The sequence below is a fragment of the Delphinus delphis genome, chromosome 8 (assembly GCF_949987515.2).
Source record: "Delphinus delphis chromosome 8, mDelDel1.2, whole genome shotgun sequence".
Classification (NCBI taxonomy): domain Eukaryota; kingdom Metazoa; phylum Chordata; class Mammalia; order Artiodactyla; family Delphinidae; genus Delphinus; species Delphinus delphis.
In genome coordinates, this window is record NC_082690.1 from 7,246,107 (window position 1) to 7,265,822 (window position 19,716).

The 19,716-nt window shown below is 46.6% G+C and overlaps 1 protein-coding gene across 2 annotated transcripts in view; it reads right to left on the minus strand.

The window, feature by feature from the left end:
* Positions 1–5,306: 5,306 nt before the first annotated feature.
* The window catches only part of FLI1 (Fli-1 proto-oncogene, ETS transcription factor), a 121,547-nt gene continuing 107,137 nt past the window's right edge, over positions 5,307–19,716 (minus strand). For both annotated transcript variants that reach the window (XM_060017679.1, XM_060017681.1), the window contains 4 exons: positions 11,970–12,035; positions 10,266–10,325; positions 8,351–8,398; positions 5,307–7,285 (listed from right to left, as the gene is read on the minus strand). In XM_060017679.1, the coding sequence (XP_059873662.1) occupies positions 6,756–7,285; positions 8,351–8,398; positions 10,266–10,325; positions 11,970–12,035 (704 nt within the window). In that variant the 3' untranslated portion in view covers positions 5,307–6,755. The remainder of the gene's footprint in view (positions 7,286–8,350; positions 8,399–10,265; positions 10,326–11,969; positions 12,036–19,716) is intronic.

The following is a 19,716-nucleotide window of genomic DNA, read 5'->3' on the forward strand; positions in this document are numbered from 1 at the left end:
AGACACCATACCCTAATCACATCATCGAAATGAACACCGTCAGTCCTGGGGTACACTGAAATTGTCAGAGGCAAGGAGGAGGCAGCAGCATCAACTCTGTGATGTCGGAGATGCCTAACATCTAATCATGAAACACCAGACAGCCCCAGATTGACGGCCATTCTGCAAAATAACTGGCCTATAATATTCAAAGTTGTCAAGAGTCCTGGAAGTTAAGGAAAGTTGGGAGTGTCCCAGACTAAAGGGATGTGACAACTAAATGTAATATGTGATTCTGGATGAGATCCTTTTGCAAAGACGAGACATAACAGGGCAACTAGTGAAGTGTGAGTGGTGCCTGGGGATTACGCGGCTGTCTGTCCATGTTCATTTTCTTATTGTTGTGATTGTCCCAGATCACGCGGCAGAACGTTGTTGTTTATAGGAAACACACACTAACATTTGGTGGTGATGGGGCATCAGGTTGGCAACTCACTCACATGGTTCCCTAAAAATGTTCTTTGTGCAGTTCCAACTTTTCTGTACGTTTGTGACTGTCTCAAGCTTTTGTAACTTTTTAAGTTAAAAAGGTATATTTGCAACATGTGAAAGAATGGAGGAGTACGATTGACTCCTCTGTCTTAGGATGAGAGAGCAGAGACCAGGACAGAGTTTTGAATGATAAAGAGGGACTGCTCGTCAACCAAGACCGTATCTGGTACTTCTGTCCTTCTTTTCAACATACACAGCATTTTTACTTACAGTCTCATACTTAACTCCTGTCATAACATTGTGCGGTTGTGACTATAATCCTCATTTTACAGATGGGAATCGAGCTCAAAGACAGTAGTTATAATTAGGGAGGTGTAAATGCTGGGCTTATGTTCAGACCGCACTGACTGCATCCCTGTTCTTTACGTATCCACTCAGCATATAGTTACTGACTAACTGCTGTGTGGCCAGGAAGGCAGCAAACGAAACAGAGGCTCTTCTCTCCTGGAGCTTACAGGCTCTTTGGGTCTGCAAAAAAATCTGGATTCAAGCTTACTAGGCATAAAATCCCAGCTCCCAGCTTCTATTTCTTAGCTGACTTGAAAACCCAACACAGCATTTCTGACAAAAGTGCATTTTTAGCATTCCTTCACAACAATGTCCTTTGCGGCGTTCTGCAGCTTGTAAGCCTGGTCTGCTGGGCTTTAGGGGTACACAGAACCAGTGGAAGGCAGGAGGCCAAGTGGGGTGTGGCGAGAGCCAGGGATGGGGAAAATCCAATGTACTCCCACTTTTCACTCGTTTGGAAAATGCCTTTCTGACTGTAAAACAAAACCTACACTGTACTGCACCCCCCAGACAGAGTGCTCTCTGGTTACCAAGGACTTAATAAAAGTTCTTGGAGAAACTTAGCAAACACTAACAGGTAACAGTGATTTTATATATATATATATATAATATATATATTATATATATATAATATATATACATTTTATATTATATACATGATTTTATTTATGCATATATACTTCCTGTACAGTATTTTGTAAAGGGTTTTCCATGTGTGTCATCTGATACCTCACAGGAACTCTTGCGGGACTTATTACTCAGCTCCCCAGTTCGTAGGTGCAGATAAGTTGCCCAGTAGGTGGAAGGGCCAGAATTTGAACCCAGGGCCTCTGGAGTTACATCCCTGCTCATTTATCTGCCTAAATTGCCTCTCTCCTCCCACTAAGAAAACACATGAGGTAACAGTTAAAATCCAGAGGGTTAGTTGAGCCATGGTAGGTGAGTGGTCTCCCTGGAAACTTTTTCTGTTTCCCCCTAGAGCTTTTAAGCTAAGTGTAAATTGACTATGAGGTTAGGAATTTACCAGCTCAGACAGACTGAAACAATTAGAGAGGAGGCCAAGTAAGAGTGAGAGAGGGAGACAGACCCCAGGCGTGTGAGCTGAGCAGACATTCCTTTTCAAAGCTTCCCTCCATCCCCTTTCTCAATTGGCTGAAACCCTAGAGGTTTGACTGGCTAAATCACTTCCTCTCAGAAGTGTCCGTCCCCCAAGGGAGGCTGGGATTTGTAGTCTTGAAATCAGCCGACCTTTCAGAATCCTTCAGCCAGACTCCCTGGGTGAAGGAATGCAGTGTCGATTTCAGTAGCTTTTCTGTAGAATGAAGTGGCCAGTGTGCTTTTTGCAAAACTCAGAGTCCTTCTTGGATGAGAAGAGTTGAAGCCTCTGTTTGTGCACCAGGACCCCGTCTCCTGCCCCCCATTCCAGTTCTTTATTGTCTCCCCTCTCCTTCCAAAGAGACTAAGCACCATTTATTGCCTATCACTGCTGTTGATGAAAGGGAGACCTGCGGGCAGTGGCGGGGGGGGGGGGGGGGGGGGCGTGGAGCAGCTCCCCGGCTAGGTGTGGAGCAGGGTTCAGCAGCAGAAGAGCCTTGCCGGAGGGTTGCTTCCCAATGTGGTACCTTTTCAATAGCTTCTAAGGTAACATGTTTACATAATGGGTGTTAATAATAGATTTTAGAGGAAGTAGAGTGTGAAACCAAGCCCCCAGACCACTTAAGGACAGCACTGCGCGTTGTTTTGTTTTGCTTTTCTCTAATTTCCTCACCAGCCATTGCCTTGGCCTGGCAGCTCCCTGGCTTAGTGCAGAGTCAGATGTTCTCTTCCACCTGAGAGTGCTGGAACCTCACGTTCTCGTTTGGTCTAAACTAGTGATAACCTGTGTGAGGGCCCACACTTTATGCATGACTCATGGCCTAAATAATTGTACACATAGATGGTTCAGTTGCATGTCCATGTCATTGGTTGAATAAAATAATGATCATTTTAGGTGTTATTACCTTCCTAGTGGTCATTGACCATTAACAATGTTGTAAAACAACAGATTGGAAAATACAGCTTCCCTTGCATGGGAGTCAACGATATTTTTTGGCACACACACACACACACACACACACACACACACACACACAAAATGACTGCCTGCTCAAAAGGGCTGTTGAGTAGCATCTTAAACTGTGGGGGAGACGATTTCCATTAGAACTGCCCACAGGCTTGCCATGCTCCGCTCTGCTTGGCGTGCCATCTGTTAGACTGAATGCACTTCAGGGCCTCGGTACAGAATGGTTGAGTGGGGGAAAGATTGGGCTAGCAGCCAGGATGGTGAAGATCGTGTGTGTCCTCTGTGACGAGTCAGCTGGCTGCCTTGGAGTAAGTGAGCAAACCCTAAATCAGAGTATTACAGGGACTAACTGTCAGCCCTCACTCCATACAAACGCTTCTAAGGAGGAAATGGTGTCCTGGTCCTGTTACGAGTGGACCAGCTCCCTAAATGTGGAATAAATCATGGGGGGATGAATTCTAGGGGCAATATTTGGTCAAAGTTCCAAGACCTTGTAAAGGTCTTAGCCAGTGCTTGAATAGGACATACTAAGAAAACCTCTTAAAAGGGTGACCTCTCCAGGGTCTCAGCATCCCATCCTTCTCACAGCAGTCAGAGGTATGTGCCTCTGTTTCCCCAAATGACTACTTAGCAGATTTCCAAATTGATGGGAAAATTACTTGGCTGAGAAAAAGATTCGCAAAAGAATCCAGCTAGACAATTCTTAAACATCCCTGGCCTTTATCATTTCTCTTTCTATGCTTAGGCCACTTATATCAAATTTTTATTCTCTTCTTTCTTAGAAGTCCACTAGAAAACCCATACAGGTGTATACATACATATTTATTCCTCTAAAGACTAACATTCTTATTGAGTGTTGACAGTGGGAGATATGCAATACAATGAAAGTAGGAAGAAACCATTAGAATTTCAGTTACAATTTATTTTTATATCACTCTTTAAACTTATTTTGTGTTTGTTTTATAAGGTAGATAATAATAATGTAACAGTTTTATATATGCTTTATAAATTAATGTGCATACATTGAGAATATTTGCTTACATTTTTTGGTTTTTTGTTTTTGTTTTTGCGGTACGCGGGCCTCTCACTGTTGTGGCCTCTCCCGTTGCGGAGCACAGGCTCCGGACGCGCAGGCTCAGCGGCCATGGCTCACGGGCCCAGCCGCTCCGCAGCATGTGGGATCTTCCCAGACCGGGGCACGAACCCGTGTCCCCTGCATCGGCAGGCGGACTCTCAACCACTGCGCTACCAGGGAAGCCCTGCTTACGTTTTTTAATGGCAGGGTGCAAGTTAAAAAATTTAACTGGGACATGTCTCCTTTCGTTTAGGTAGACAAATTGTCTAGAAGGTACTCACTGTCACCCAGGGAAGATTACAGGGTGATCAATGTTGTGAGTCTAATTTCTCACAACATCAAGGACTTTCCAAACCTCCTTCGTTTTCATTATAAAATAGAGGAAATGAAAATGAGCTAACTAACAGTGAAACGATTTGAGGCCGGTTTCTTCCTTGGGAAGAAAAAAGATCTTAAAAATCCACATGGGCCATAAGCTCCTGATAAGGACCAGAGGCAGCTGGGCCGTCTGATTCTCTGCTGGAGTATCAGGGGGATGGCCACTTGGGTCTGAGGTGCTCAGTGATGCAAGAGTGAAGTCCAACGGATGAGGTCTATCCTGGATGGACCTGATTGCTTTCTTCTGGTTCTTGGACACAGACTCTCCATGGCCTTGGCTGTCATCCTATAAAACCCTTTTAGGCTGGAGGAAGATTTAAATAATATTAAAAAAAAATCTCTGCAAACATTAGGCACAACGTGAAGGTTAATTTTAAGTATCCATTTGACGGTGGCCAAGATGAAACAGTATTTCCGGGTATGTAAGTGAGGGTGTTTCTGAATGAGATTAGCATTGAATGTGTGGACTCAGTGAAGTAGACTCCCCTCTCCAACGCCGGCCAGAGCACCTCATCCAATCACGGAGGGTCTGAAATAGAGCAAAGAGCAGAGGAAGGAGGAATTCACCCCTGGCTCCCTGCTTGAGGTGGGACTTTTCTCCTGCCCTTGAACTGGGATTTACACCATCAGCTAGTTTCCCTAGTTGCCTAGAATTACACACCACTGGCTTTCCTGGGTGTCCAGCTTGCAGACCGGGGGACTTCTCAGCCTCTAGAATCACATGAGTCGAGTCCTCATAGTAAATCTCCGTATAAATCCCATTGGTTCTGTTTCTCTGGAGAACCCTGACTAATACAAACAGCAATACAAACCGAATTGATCCTAGACTTTCTGCTGTATGTACGTGTGAAAAAGTTTTCATGGTGCCAGAAGACGTCAGTAGGAAACTTCCCCTGGGAAAACCCTTGGACCTGGTGGGGGCAGGGGAGAGAATGCTGGTTGTAAATAAGAAAACGGTGTCCTCGGTTCTGAGAGAAAAAGGCACAATTTATTTAGTCAAATTATTGTACAACATAGTCTTCATTGACAGTTGTCAGCTTAACACTTAATATAGTTTAAAAAAGTCAATGATTACCTGCAAAATTATATATATTTTAATATCTAAAAAATATATTGCTTATATAAGGCAGGAAGATCCCTTGTACGCACAAGGGAAAGTTTGGTTGTTCTTTTCCAAGTTATGATTGTTGCAGTTCGGTTATTTACAAACATCTCCAAAGCAGGAATGGTTTAAAGAGTTTGCCTTGATTTGCTTCTGCTCACTTGTTAAATAACAACACCAGTGGTTCTCTTTCTAGTAAGTCAGTGACTTGAACGTCCTGTGTTCTTTTCCGCAATAAGTCACATTATGCTTTTTTAAAAACCAGCTATAAAAAACATACAAACAGCTCAAATGTACAGATTGACAAAAGATGTACAAATTACATTAAAAAAAAATAACGACTGATTTGATAGTAACATTGTATTTGTGACCGAGGTCAACTCGTTTCTTTACTCTTTTTCACTTTTTAATTATTTATTTTTAATACTGCGAGATATAGGAAAATAACTCTGCATAATTTATACAGTAAGTTGCCTTCTGGTTGGTGGACCCTGGACTGATCTGACAAGCGCACAGCACTTGCGAATCTGTTTGTGTTTAGAAATCCCTAGGACTTTTCAAAGTTCTGGGACCCACTGTCATTATTTAAAAAAAAAAAAAAGTTATTTAACTCTCTGGCTTTCAGGAATGTCTGCATTTGCATTAACATTTCTTAGTTCATATCTTGACTATTTCCAGAGAGAATGGTCAGCCTAGTGCATATTTACTGCCCACTGAGAAAGATTTTGCAATGCCCGTGGCTTCTTAAATACACACTTGTTCTTTCTCTGAAATTCCAGTTGGGTGAAAACTTCACTAGCCTTACAACCAATGTTCCAGTTTGCTATCCACTGAGTTAGGTCTTCCTAAGATAAGACGATAAGCTTCCTGCCTCTATTTTCACTAAGTCTCAAACCAGAGCATAACTGGTTAAGTCCATGATTCTTTATCCTATGAACCCTTCAAGGTCCAAGATGAGACCCGTGTGTCGATAAGTAACTGCTTTGGTCCTAAAAGTATAAATCTACGGTTTCTTTCCCAGAACCATGACACAACTATTCCAAGTAATCTAAATATTCAACTCGTAGGCTGACAGGAGCCTGAGACTCCCAACTGGCATACTGGCCCATGGAGTTATCCATCTCTTTGTTCAAGGTAGAGGAAGCAGGAGTTACCAACGTTAAAAAAAAAAAAAAAAGAATCGTTTTTAAAGAACAGGTACACAAGTTCTATCCAACAAGAGAGAGCATCCAGTTTTGTTTTCTCTTCAAGGCCACGTATGTCCAACAAGAAGTGTGAGGAGGGGGACTTCAGCGAGAAGGCCACCGGTGATGAAGCGTCTAGTAGTAGCTGCCTAAGTGTGAGGGCACGTGGGTGTTTGGGTGGCGGGGGACATTGGGGTTGGGGTAGATGCCACCCGTGGGGGAGGTCCAGTACTGTGACGCTGCTCCAAAGAGGCTAGAGGAAGTGACCGGCATGGAGGACGGGGGGGGAGGGACAAAGTTCACCTTCTGCTGGTGGGTGTGGTAGGAGGGCATGTAGGAGATATCCGAAGGGTACTTGTACATGGACGACTCGGTGGGATGTGGCTGCAGGGCCTGGGCGATGCCGTGGAAGTCAAATTTGTAGGCATACCTCTTGCCGTGCACTTTGGTCATAATGTTTTTATCGTAGTAGTATCGGAGGGCTCGGCTCAGCTTGTCGTAATTCATGTTGGGTTTGCTCTTCCGCTCCCCCCAGCGCCTGGCCACCTCATCGGGGTCCGTCATTTTGAACTCCCCGTTGGTCCCCTCCCAGGTGATGCAGCTGGCGTTGGCGCTGTCCGACAGTAACTCCAGAAGGAACTGCCACAGCTGGATCTGCCCGCTCCCTGCAGGCAGCGAGGCAGACAGGAGGAAACAGAGGCTCAGCCTGGGAAGTCAGAACCTAATTTCCGAAGTGCAAGGGTCCTCTCACCCTGGTTAAGAATCCCTTGATTTATTTTTACGGTCAGAGCCCACTGGCCCCTGACGCTGGTGTGATCAGCAAGGTTAGATGGTAAGCTAATCTGCCCCGGGCCAGGTGACGTTCGCCCAGAACCAGCTGTGTGGTTTTGGGCCAGCCACTCCCCACCCGTCTGGGCAAGGTGCTGACTCTCTTCCTCTACAAAGGCCTGAATCACTGTCTTCTCTTTACTCAGTGCTGAAGTCCCTCAGGGTCCCGGGGGGAAGGTGTGACAATGCTTTAGGCTGATGGGACCTGGACTGTTCCTTAAGCCCTCGTGCTTGGCTCTTGGCTCTAAGCTCTACAGAGAAGAACTTGGGCAGAGAGGAAACCAGAGGAGAGGGAGCTGGTGCGTTCCCAGCCTTCTGAGCAGGACCGGCCTGGAGACATAGGCAGCGGGAATTCCCTGGGTGCCCGTCTCACTATTGCCAAGGGCCTATTAGCTCACACAGGAGGTGAGTTTCGTTTAGAGCTCTCTTGAGAGTTAGCTTAATCACAGACCCTTAAAATACACTGTCAAGTTCATTTTAGTTGCAACCTCTTTCATGTAGCCAGATAACGCTGCAATACTTTCTAAAGTCAAGACTAAAGCGCGTTTGGAATATGTATTCGCTTACGTGAGGAAGATTGCCGTGAGCTGGCTGGAACTGTTTCCTGGTACCCCACCCCCCATCTTTCCCTACTGAAACTTATCTCAACCTCAGTGCAGATACACAGGGCTAAAATGTTTGTTGTCCAGAAGCATCTCCAGCTAACGGACATTATCACCATCACGACAAGTCCTGTCCTCTCCTGTGTGCACCAGAGAAACAGGGGTCGAACATTTCAAGGAAAGAAGTACATGCTACTCCCAGGTCAGGTGTCTGAACTGAGGACACCTAGGAGGTCCCTGTGACCACACAAAGCTATGGAACATTCTGGAAGACGACCTCTCAGGTCAAAGGAAACTCACCGGGATTGGCTAGGCGACTGCTGGTCGGGCCCAGGATCTGATATGGATCTAAGGAAACAAGAAAGGAAATTTGCTTCACTGTTATTAAAAAGATAGAATCAACAGCATTAACAATGACAATACCCCAAGGGTTTACACTTTTATTTCAATATCATAGGAAAGCCTGATTTCAGAAAATTGCACTGCCTTTTTTTGCAGACCTCAAAGATCTTGACCAGTTACCGTCTTTATCCCCGTAATTACAGAAACAACGTGAAATAGTATCATTTTTTCATACTTGGTGTCTAAAATTTGTAGGTAATGCTGTCATTACCTAAAACAGAATAGTAAAACCACTTGGAAGGGAGCTAGCTAATATTCAATCGTCATGAATAAGGTGAAGTATGGCTTATTAAATGGGCCTAGAGAAGTCTAATGATGACTGGACTTTAATAGCTCTAACTATTACTGACAACTTTACACGTCTCTCTTTTACTGATGTAGCAGAAACACATGCCCAGAAATCAAGCAGCCTGGGTTCTAGCCCAGCAAAGTTATAAACTAAATAACTCATCGGACAATCTCTGGGTATCGGTTTTCTCATCTGCAAAATGATGGGTTGGGTTCCTGGATTCCCCAGTTCCCTTCTAGAATAACCTTCTCTGATTTTAAGCTTGGAAATGTCAACAGCAACCAGAATTTGGATTTTAGCTATGAAATGATTCTTCTTAATATCTCAGTTTACTTAAAACTTATGTGATTGTTTAGGCATAAAAGAAATCTTGGCAATATTGACTTATGTGAGGTTTATCTTCTTTTTTTCAGGCGAGGGAATCACGGTGGAGACCTGGATCGCAACTTGGCCCTGCTATCGTAAGTTTGATACTTTACAATTTTCATAATTATAATTTTAAAAATCGACACGATTTTGGGGGTTTTGCTTACAACCACAAATTAACTTGAAGAGTCCTTAAGCCCTCTTAGTCTACCTCTGTTTATCCACACGGTATGACAACTAAAATATTTGGGGCAGGTAATGTCTAATTTCGTTGTTGTTGGGGATTCTTTAAATCCCCTATGTCAAGTCCTCTTTGTCTGATGTGTGTTTCACAGTCAGCAAATTCTCAGCCTTCCTGAGGAAATGTAGGTCAACTTTCTCTCGCTTATCCTCAGTGGAGATGGAAAACAATGTCTGTCCATCCCAAAGCAGTGGCTTGTTTGGAGCTCACTCTTAGCTCTGTCCCACAGAGAAGACCAAGCTGGGCTTGGAAGGGGCACAACAGCTGTCTTTAGGTACATGAAGGACCTTCACAGAGAATGGGAGGAAGACCTCTCCTGAGGGCAAACTGGAAAGCTTGAATGGAAGATACAGGGAGGGGGACTTTGGCTCACATGGTGGAATTGAGCCTAGCCAGGTAGTGAACTCCCCGTTGCTGAAGGTATTCAAGTGGAGGTGAGGTAATCATAAGACTGAGATGTTACAGGAGGATGTTGTAGACTTAGATGTCTCTAGGTTCTCCTTCCATACTAAGAGTCTCCAATTCCATGGTTTTAACAGTTCCTCTGCCTTAATTAAGTAGATCCCCCACAGGGAACGTTTGGTCAAGCAACTTGGGAGTCTGGGATGGTAGCTCTAGTTCTCCCATAAGCCAGCCGTGTGGCTTTTCGCAAATCACTTCACCTCTTTGGGCCTCAGTTTCTTTATTTTACAATGTGAGGCATTTTAATCTTCAGGCTCCTTTCACCTCTGATATTCCACGAGTCTCTATGTGATTCCAGTGTCAGGTACCCAATTCACAGATCTATTATAGTGTCAAATATAGGATGCTATGAAAGACACAAATGCCGTATATTGTCTAAATCCTCCTCTGCTGACCATGTGGGACCAAGGGCCACATAGGAAGCAAAGGAGGGTTCACACATCATGGACAGGTACCTGGTTGGGGCCGCTGTTCAGTATTCTTACTCATTGTTTGTGCTCCTGCAAGGGGGGGACCTGCAGCAAGAAGAGAAATACGGTAAGTGGGGCCATTCTCCACGAGGGGAGGGGAACACCTCGTCCAACGCCCCCCCCTGGAAGGAGGACAAATGTGCTTTCTCATTCATTCATTCGCTCACGCTACTCATTTATTCATTCTATTTTATAAATATTTATCCAGAATCTACTCTGTGCCAGCACTGCTCTCGATACTAGAGAACCCAGCACTGAACCAGTGATTCCTGTTTTAATGGGGAGACAATGATAAAAAGCAGTAAGTATGTAGAAGAGCATGTCTAACGGTATCGGGGCTGCGGATTTCATTTTTAATGAAAATTTAGAAAGGTCCTGAAGGAGAAGGTGACATTTGAGCACGGGTCACCTGCTCCTGCGTTTCCATGTTTGTGAGCTCCCCTCCATGGCATCTCTTAGGTACACCCTTTCCACCCCTGTCGTCATGTCTCCATGTTAGAGCTGCACTGCTTCTTGCACCGTCTATGGACTCATCTGACTGGCGTGCAGCCCACTTCTCTCTCTTCCCACCGACCCATCAAGTGCTATCTAGCCAGTTTCATCTCCCTAAAACACTACATCCCACCATCCAAAAACCTTAGTGACTCACTGTCGACTGAAGCATTGAGGTCTATCTTCCTGGCATCTTTGCCCTCCCTTCCTTACCTTTCCAGACTTATTTCCCTTCGTGCATCCTAAACCCCAGGAACCCAAGTCCTCCTGATTGTCAGACATGTCAGCCTTGATGTCTTTCCCTGGCCCCACCTCTCCTGGGAGGCCCAGTCCGCCCCACTGCTGCGGGTCCAAATCCTGCCTCTCCTTGCAAAGCCAAATCATATGGCCCCAGGTCCACTTGGTCTTCCTGATACCACCCAGAGGGAAAGAGTTATATGTGTGCATGACTCCTGTCCCCTGCCTGAGAGATTGGTCCATGTCTGATTCAACACTGTGTGCCCCATAGGGCCAAGGGCTGGGGGCAGAGTAAACAGATAAGGCATATTATTAAAAGGGATGGTGGTTATTGCTGGCATTAGTTTTCAGTCCCAACCTCTTTCTTGAAAGAATTCCCTTCACCATCCATTTCTGTGTTTGATATTTTACTTCCTAGAGATGGCAAGATTGACACATTCTGGGTCGGGACCACATGAATCAGTCTTTCCCGCTACTCCCTTAATGGAAGACTTTGGGTCAGATTTCAGCACAAATTGATGTGTCAGACCCCTACCATCCCCTCATCAGGTTATCCTCCCTCTCGGCCTTTCATGAAATTGGGGTAGAGATGTTGGTATAACTCCATCTTGACAATTAGAAAAGCAAAGCCATAGAGGGTCATTGTCGTAACTTAAACGACAGAGTCCGAATCTGATGATTTTTCATTCATACAGACCTTTTCATGAGAGAAAGCTTCCAACTTCAAAAATTCTAAGGCCAAATGCAATGAAACAAAACTCACAGGTCTGAGTGAAAATCCCATCTTTCCAGGACTAGGTATCACTGACAGGTCCTACCTTGGCAATTAATTTTGATGGCCATTCAAAAAGCAGGAAAACAAAATGCTCACTCCTCTCCTCCTTTATCTTATGACCCTGTTCTCCACCCCGTCCTCAGAAAAAGGTTTTCTTCCCAAAGAATAAGGTGACGTTTACTTACTTTTGTTGAGACCAGAATTCATGTTATTGCCCCATCCTCCTCTCCTGACTGAGTCATAGGAAGGGTCTAATGGAAAAAACAAATAGAGGTACATCAGCATCTCCTGCTCTTTAGAAAGATTGCGTGAAGATTGTCATTTAGTGACTGGAGAATTCTGCAATAACTTTTCAAGCATCACTAAATTCCAGAAGTGTACTCTTCCCCTGGGACAAAGGGGAATGAATGGAAGGAACATTGACACACTGATTGGGAGCCCAAGTAATGGAAAGAACCCTGAATTTGAAGTCATAGGGCTGGTTCCAAATTCTGTCCTTCCATCATTTGTTGTGAGACCTTGGATGAATCCAGACATCCTTGGGCCTCAATTTTTTAAAATACGGAAATAAAAATTTACATGATTTACCTACCTTACAGGGTTGTGCTGATGTTATCAACGGAATATTTGTGTCCCCTGCACAAATTCATACACTGATGTCTAATCCCCCCAGTGGAATGGTATTGGGATGCGGGGGTCTTGGGAGGTAATTAAGTCATGAGGGTGGAGCCTCCATGAATGGGATTAGTGCCCTTACAAGAAGAGGTCACAGAGTTAGCATGTCTGCCTGCTTCCTGCCATAGGAGGGCACAAAAAGAAGTCAGGTGTCTGCAATCCAAAAGGGAGCTCTCACCAGAACCTGACCACACTGGCACCCTGACCTCAGACTTCCAACCTCCAGCAGTGTGAGAAGTTTGTTTCTTTTGTTTGTAAACCAGCCATCCTATGGTATTTTGTTACAGCAGCCGGAACGGATGAAGACAGGTAATGATCAAATGAGATAGCACGTGTGAAGCATCTTATAAGGCATTCTACAAATATCATCTAAGTTTAGCAAGAAAAAAATGTCTGAAGCTGTATAGCAAAGCCCTTTAAGCAGCTCTGGAGAGATGGGTCACGTCCAGATTAAAGGCTCACGGGCAGACTGTCTTGCAGTGAGGACCCTGGTGGCGGCTCCAACCCCTCACTCCAGCACACTGATGCTGTGGGCACGTCTGGGCTCTCCTCGGCCTCTCATGCTTTTTTGCTGATAGTGAAGAGGGCTGGGTAATGACCACAGAGAAAGGAAAAAAGCCAGAGATGTGGCTGGAACCAGAAACGAGGGGCTGGAGAGATGCTTCCTGCCTGGAAGTGCAGAGAGGTTTCCAGATCGCCTTGGCGGACACTCCATTGACATGGAACATTTGTGATCCCAACCCCTTTCTTGAAAGAATACACATGCCTCCCTAACCCCGTTCAGAAATTGCTTAACCGACTGGCTGGAAACATCCTCCTTTCCTTTCTCATGGTGTGAGTCCCATTGAGACACGGAGCAGGAATAGCAGAAGAGCTTAAGGATACAGAATGATGACTTTCAAAGTCTTTCCATGGACAACAAAGAAACCATAAAAAACATCTGAACAAATGGAGCACAAACCTCATCAAACAACGGTCAGGCGGGGTGAAACGCAAACCATCCCCCTCCACCCCTTCGGAGCCTCTCAAACGAATTAGAATAAGAACTGCAAAGACGGACCGGCTGGTCCCATGGCTTGTTCTTGTTGTTTCTGGCTAAGAAGAACCAAAAGACAGGAATGATTTCCTTGTGGAAAAATCCACGTGCGGATGCACATTCCTCCTGGCTCTGGAAAAGCCAGTGCAGTTTTAAAATTACAGTCTTTAGCAATTGGCATGAAAAGCAAAACAGAAAGTGAGGGGGATGCAGATGGGAGGAAGGGGAGGGAAGGGGGCAAAAGAGAGACAAAGCTCGGCTCGTTTGAGTCGTCTGTTTTTATTTTTCTTTGACTTTTTTTTTTCACAATTCCTCCTGCAAATAGATTCTTGTGCTTGCTTAAAAACAAAATAAAACAAAAACAAACAAAGAACCTAAGTTGTTTTCAAGCTGGGGATGCGGTTGTAGATTCTCATGGGTATCTTCTGGGCTGTCTTGCAGGGGTCTGCAGAGTGTGTGCGAGGCTGGGGTATCCTCGAGGAAAGGCCGGGTTCTTCCAAGATTTCTCTTTGGTGGAGGGGGATGCTGGTTAGGCCTCCAGCAATTTATCTGGGACTGATTTCTGCCATGTATTGTGTGTTTGGCTATACAGTGGATGTGAACGAATATGACACAAGTCCCCAGTGCTTGCCTTTAAATAGGAGACGATAACAGATTGTGAAGAAATATGGGTGGTGTACAAAAGGAGTGCTGGAGATACTGGGGGTGAAGGAGGGAGAGGCTAGTGTGACTGGGTCTGGGGTGACTTGAGTGAGGCCTCTTTGGGAAGGAGAGAGTGCGCATACCCGGCGGGCATATGGCGGAAGTGAGCAGTGAGATGCTAACGTGTCGGATGCGGGGAACCACGCTTGGGGCTGTGGGACTGCAGTGGGGGGACACGGAAGAGAGGGCCGAGGCCAGGTTCATGGCCAGGTCCACGGCCGCTCAGCCAGCTTAATGGCTCTGGATTACAGGCCATGGAAGAAACCAGGAGAGGCTTGGGGCAGGTGGCAATACCACGGACCCAGGGTGTGGTGGAGAGTGCAGCTCGTGGTGATGTGTAAGATGGATGGATGGGGTGGGTGCCGGGGGAAGGAGATGAATCTAGCAGGAACGGAACAGAAAGTGGAATAGAAAGTGACAAATTCATGAAAGAGAAAAAGCACATCGCTAAGTTCCAGGAATTGGTGTGACTTAACTTCTGACTTACTGCACTGATAATATCTCTGACTCAGAGTTTTCTAATCAGCGTTTCTTCTCAATCCTTAGTTTACCGGAGGCTTCCATCCTCTCTTGCATCTTCTCTAAAGCTATGTTATATTCGTTCAGAAAAACCTTTTTTCTTAGTCCAAATTATGGCTTTGGGCTATAGTTATCCTTGACGTCTTGCCAACTTTTCCTCCTATTCTTTTATTCTAGCTCTGGGGGCACTGCAGACAGGCAAAAGTTAGAGAATGCTTGGAAGAATTCCCTCTAACCAACAGAGGGCGGGTGGTGGCTGGATCTTTCTCTGAGTGCCCAATCATGTTGGAAGTTGATGCTTTATCAGAGAAGTGTCTGGCAGCCCCATCTTTCCCGTGATGCCTTGGGGGTTGGGAGGGGAAGCCTGACCGGGAGGACTTTCGAGGTCCCAACCAAACTTAAAGTCCCCTAGTAGGTGAAAAAAGCAAGGGACAGAAACAGAGAGGCCACCAGCCATCAGCCTGAACTGTGTCCTCCTGTGGAGTTAACTGAGCAATAAACAGCAGCGGGCCGTGCCGTGAGCGGGCGTCTTTAGCTGAGGGTCCCGGAGCAGAGTGTAGAATCAGAGCAGCAAAGGCCACAAGGCTCCCTCCCATGTGCTCTTTCATTCCTACCCACCTGCATGGAAAATCCTGCCACTGGCACCTGAGTCTACAAAGGACACCTGGGTCCATTTACTGGGGAGTTTAACAAACGCTCTCTGTGGGCCCTGGGGTTTGTGGGGTCATCTCCTAAATGGAAGATTGACATGAAAGCCAGTGTTTTTGGAGTAAGTCCTACTGCAAAGACAAAGCTGAAGATGGAGAAGGCCAGCATCAAGAGCTAAGGTCTGGCATTCCGCCTTAGAGATTGGAAGTACTGGGGCAGCCTTGCAGATTAAATTAGATATCCAAGCAAACAGCTGGCCCAGCGCCCAGCACAGCATCAAACTCGGTAAATATTAGCAAGTAACATTATTACTGTGTTTGCATCATTAAATACCTTAAAATGTTCAGACCCAGAAACACGTTTGCCAGCCCTACCAAATACACATTAACCCCCCTCTCCTGCTTCCATCCGCCTTACCCTGCTCTACTTCTTATTTTTCCACTTATCACCTAATTTAATCAATAATTAATCCATGATGTTTATTGTCCACATCTCCCACCTGAACGTCAGGTCCATAAGGGTAGGGACCCCTCTTTTGTTCTCTGATAGAACCAAGCACCTAGAACAGTACCCAGCCCAGAATAAGCACCCCCTAAATATTTGTTGAATGAATGAATAACTGGGCCAATTATTTTCTCCTTCTTGCTAAATATACACACTTCCTCTTGTTGTTCACTCTTTTCCTAGCTGGAGAGAATTCAAAGCCTCTACCCTAGCTGCTCCCCACTAAATGAAGTCTTCAGGGCATTCCAGTCTGGGTGATGGGAGATGGATGACTATAGACTGTTAACCCTGGTTTCCCTCTGAGCAGAATGGACAACAGTCCCTGTATGACAGGGCGTAGGCTGAGACCTGTCCCCACAGGAAGCCCAGGGCTACACGCCATTCATTCAGGTGGCCTGCTTTTTGTTTCATATATGTTTTAACAACGTCATTGTTGAAACGAGGGCTTGTTTTCCTCCTAAAAGTCATACCAGTGAGAACTCAGCTGTGTGGTCAGCTCTAGTCCCAGACACACAGACAGAAATATGTCTACAACCAACATGGAAAATCCTGGACCCGGAGCTACCCAACGACTCATATTCCTGCACAAACACTCTCCCTCCCCGGGCCTGACGCCCGACTGTGCCAGAGCTCCCTGACCCTCGGCTGCCCGTCAGCACGTGGGTTGCTCTCCAGTGGGGTGTGCCCGGCCACAAGGCAGCCTGAGCATGCCCTGGGCCCCCCCACCCTGAAAAGGGTGCATACTGTCTGCTTTCTGAGAACTGACTTCTCAAAACACACACTTAAGGGAGTGGCCAAGGGCACAGAGGGCAAAAATGTGACCGTTAGAGACCCACAGAGCGGCTGGTCTCAGAACTTCTGGGTGGTGGCAGACGCTTGAGCAGCAGAAAAGTACCCCTATTCTGACCCTCACTTTTTACTTCAGTGAAGGCTGGTACCCCTGGCTTGATGACGAATCTTACTGTGATGCTTCTTCAGAGGAGTCCTCCCAGAAGGGCTCTGCCTGGAGCTTATGGTTTCAGGCGGTCCTGAGATCAATTTTTGCCAAAGCAAAGAGAGACCAGAGCCTTATTCTGGGGAATCTGGGCACTGCCAGGCATTGTGGGTAATTCAGCTTCAAGTATATAACAGTCTGAACAGTATCTCCATCATGGGATGCCCGGTGCGGCTGACTTTGACCCTAAATGGCCTCTTAGATTCCAGGAGAGCCTCCCGGGGTGGAGAAATATTAGCATGGAGATTTTTTTCTGAAAAGTCCTTGTGGGAAGGGGAAAACTTTCTCTGGACGTGACTTTCTCGCAGACGTCCCAGCGTTAACTCAGCTTCTGTGTGAAGCTGTTAAACGGGTCCTAGAAACCTGGCCAAACATCTCCGGAAAGACATCTCTTTCTGCTCGGATGCCGACGGTTCACTGTCTGAAAGCCCAATGTCCCAGGCAACGCGCAGCTCCACACTTTCTCATGCCCTCACCTGGAGGCCAAAGAGGCAGAGACACCAGCACAAAAGCCTCTCTCTTCATCCCGTATGACATTAGACCGTGCTCCCGATTACTGGATAGAAAAAGATGGATTTTCTCTGAGACTTCTCTTCGAATTTCTGGTTGGCAGTACCTATAGTCCTGTTCATCCTCGGAAAGGCCGGCTTCTAAGTGCAGACCTTTCAGCAGAACGGGCAAGGCCGCCCCTGCTCAGGGCAGAAGCTTCTCTCAGTCCGATCCAGACCTCTTTTCTTGGAAGACTGAGGATGCCAAAGGAGAAAAGCTCTAATAAAGGGGACCCTGAACCCAAAGCCCCAAACTTCCCAAAAAAGAGCCAAGTCCGCCAGGAGGAAGACGCATCGCCCAGACTTTCCCCCATACAGGGAAGCCTGTACACGGGGGCAACATCCTAGCTGCTGGCAGAGGACGAGATGTTCCTCCAAACCCCTCCTCCCTCTGAGGCCCTGGGTTAGAAGAGGCCCAGCCTTTGAGGAGAAGCAGGGCCCCACTGGCCACCAACCCCATTCTGCTTCCCTCTGGGCTCTCCCTCCTGCAGTGCCCACCCGGGACAGCCTGCCCTGCTTACCGAACCTTCTCAACTCAGGACCGGCCCCTTGTCTGCCACTGTCTCCATACGACCCCTGCCGGCGACCACTACCAGATGTCTGACCGGTTGGCCTGGCCTCCCACCTCCAAAGCTGTGCAAAGGCGACTGGCGCCCGGGCTATGGAAGGTCGTGGAGGGCGAGGACGCCCTAGTGCAGACATCCTTTCTCTCGGGCAGGTCGGTGGTTACGATGTGGCGTTTAGAATCAGTCCACCCTGGGTTGGGACCCCAGCTCAGCCATCTACTGTGCCAAACAATCTCTGTCTAAGGGTTCCTCCTTTTGAACCCCAGGTTCTGCTTCTCTAAGTTAGCCTTAAGAACGCATTCCAATATACATGAGGTGCAGACAAATACTGTTTGATTCCACTTATACGAGGTCCCTGGGATAGTCAAATTCATAGAGTCAGAAAGCATACCGGTGGCTGCCAGGGCCCCGGCGGGAGTGGGAACGGGGAGGCCGTGTTTGCTGGGGACAGGGTTTCAGTTTAGGAAGGTGAGGAATTCGGGAGACGGATGACGGCGAGAGCTGCACAGCCATGTGAATGTACTTAGTGTCACTGAACTGTACAGTTAAATATGGTTAAAATAATATGTTTTATATTATGTGACTTTTACCACAATAAAAAAAGGATTAATAACAAATGCTTTATAGGATTGTTAAGGGGATTAAATAAGCATTCGATAAATGGCAACGTAAAAATATACACAGTACACACGTGGTCTATACCATCTTGTTTGCACCTCTAAGATGCTGACCTTGGTGAACTGAGGTTCAAAAGTCATTAGAGGAGGCCCTGAAAATGAAGAGAAGCGCAAAAAAGGAAGAATAATTCCTGTGCTCCGAGATCAGTGATTCCCAAATCAGAATAAACTCTGGTTCTCTTTTAGAAGAAGAAATGGATTATCCTGTATCCCAGTTTAGAATCGCCGGCCGGGAAGCTGGCTCTGGCTGGTGCCTGCTGGTATATTACCAGGCTGAGGGTTCACCCGGCATCCTTCCTGCTCCCCTGACGGTCCGCTCCCCCAGCTCCCTGCCCAGCCAGCCCTGGAGCTCCAAGCTGGGTCCTCACCTCCTTTCAACCCCGTCTATAAGGGTAGCTCGGCCTTTACCTCAGGGGCATCTTATGTTCTAAAGAGCAGCAGAGGATCTTGGCTTCTACGGAGATCTCAGGAGGAGGGCAATATCTAGGGAAGGCTTTCCTTAAACTTGGAACGCACAGAAAAAAAACATCCTGGATCAGATTTCCTTTGCTCAAGGATCTTGTCCTGGAATCCAAACAGCCCCTCAGCCTCAGAGCCGGCCCCGCTGCGTGGAGGAGAATAAAACTACTGTTTAAGACATTCCACGTGCAAAGGGAAGAAAGGACACGTGAGAGAAATGCTTGAAGAATGGATGGCTTTCAAGGATGAGAATTTGGAGAGGCCAGTGGCACCCTTGTGGGCACAGCCTCGCCACGGTCTCACGAGGCTCCCCACCAGGCCGGGACCCTCGCTCGAGTTCGTCCCTCCCGTGGGCTCTGTGTCTAAATGACACACGAGTCTAAACGACCTCTTTATTTTGATGAGGCCTCGAAGTGGGATTTGGGGGCCCGCCTTGTGTGGAAAAGCAATTTATACTCAGTTAATTGGGTGTTTGCCCAAACTCCCCTCCATGTTGGGCCATGCAGACGCAACTAAATTGCAGCCTTCCTGGGTCAAATCTGCCTCAGGTTTAAGAGGATTCTGGGTCAGAAGAAGAAAACCTAACAGCTGCCTTAGGTAAGAG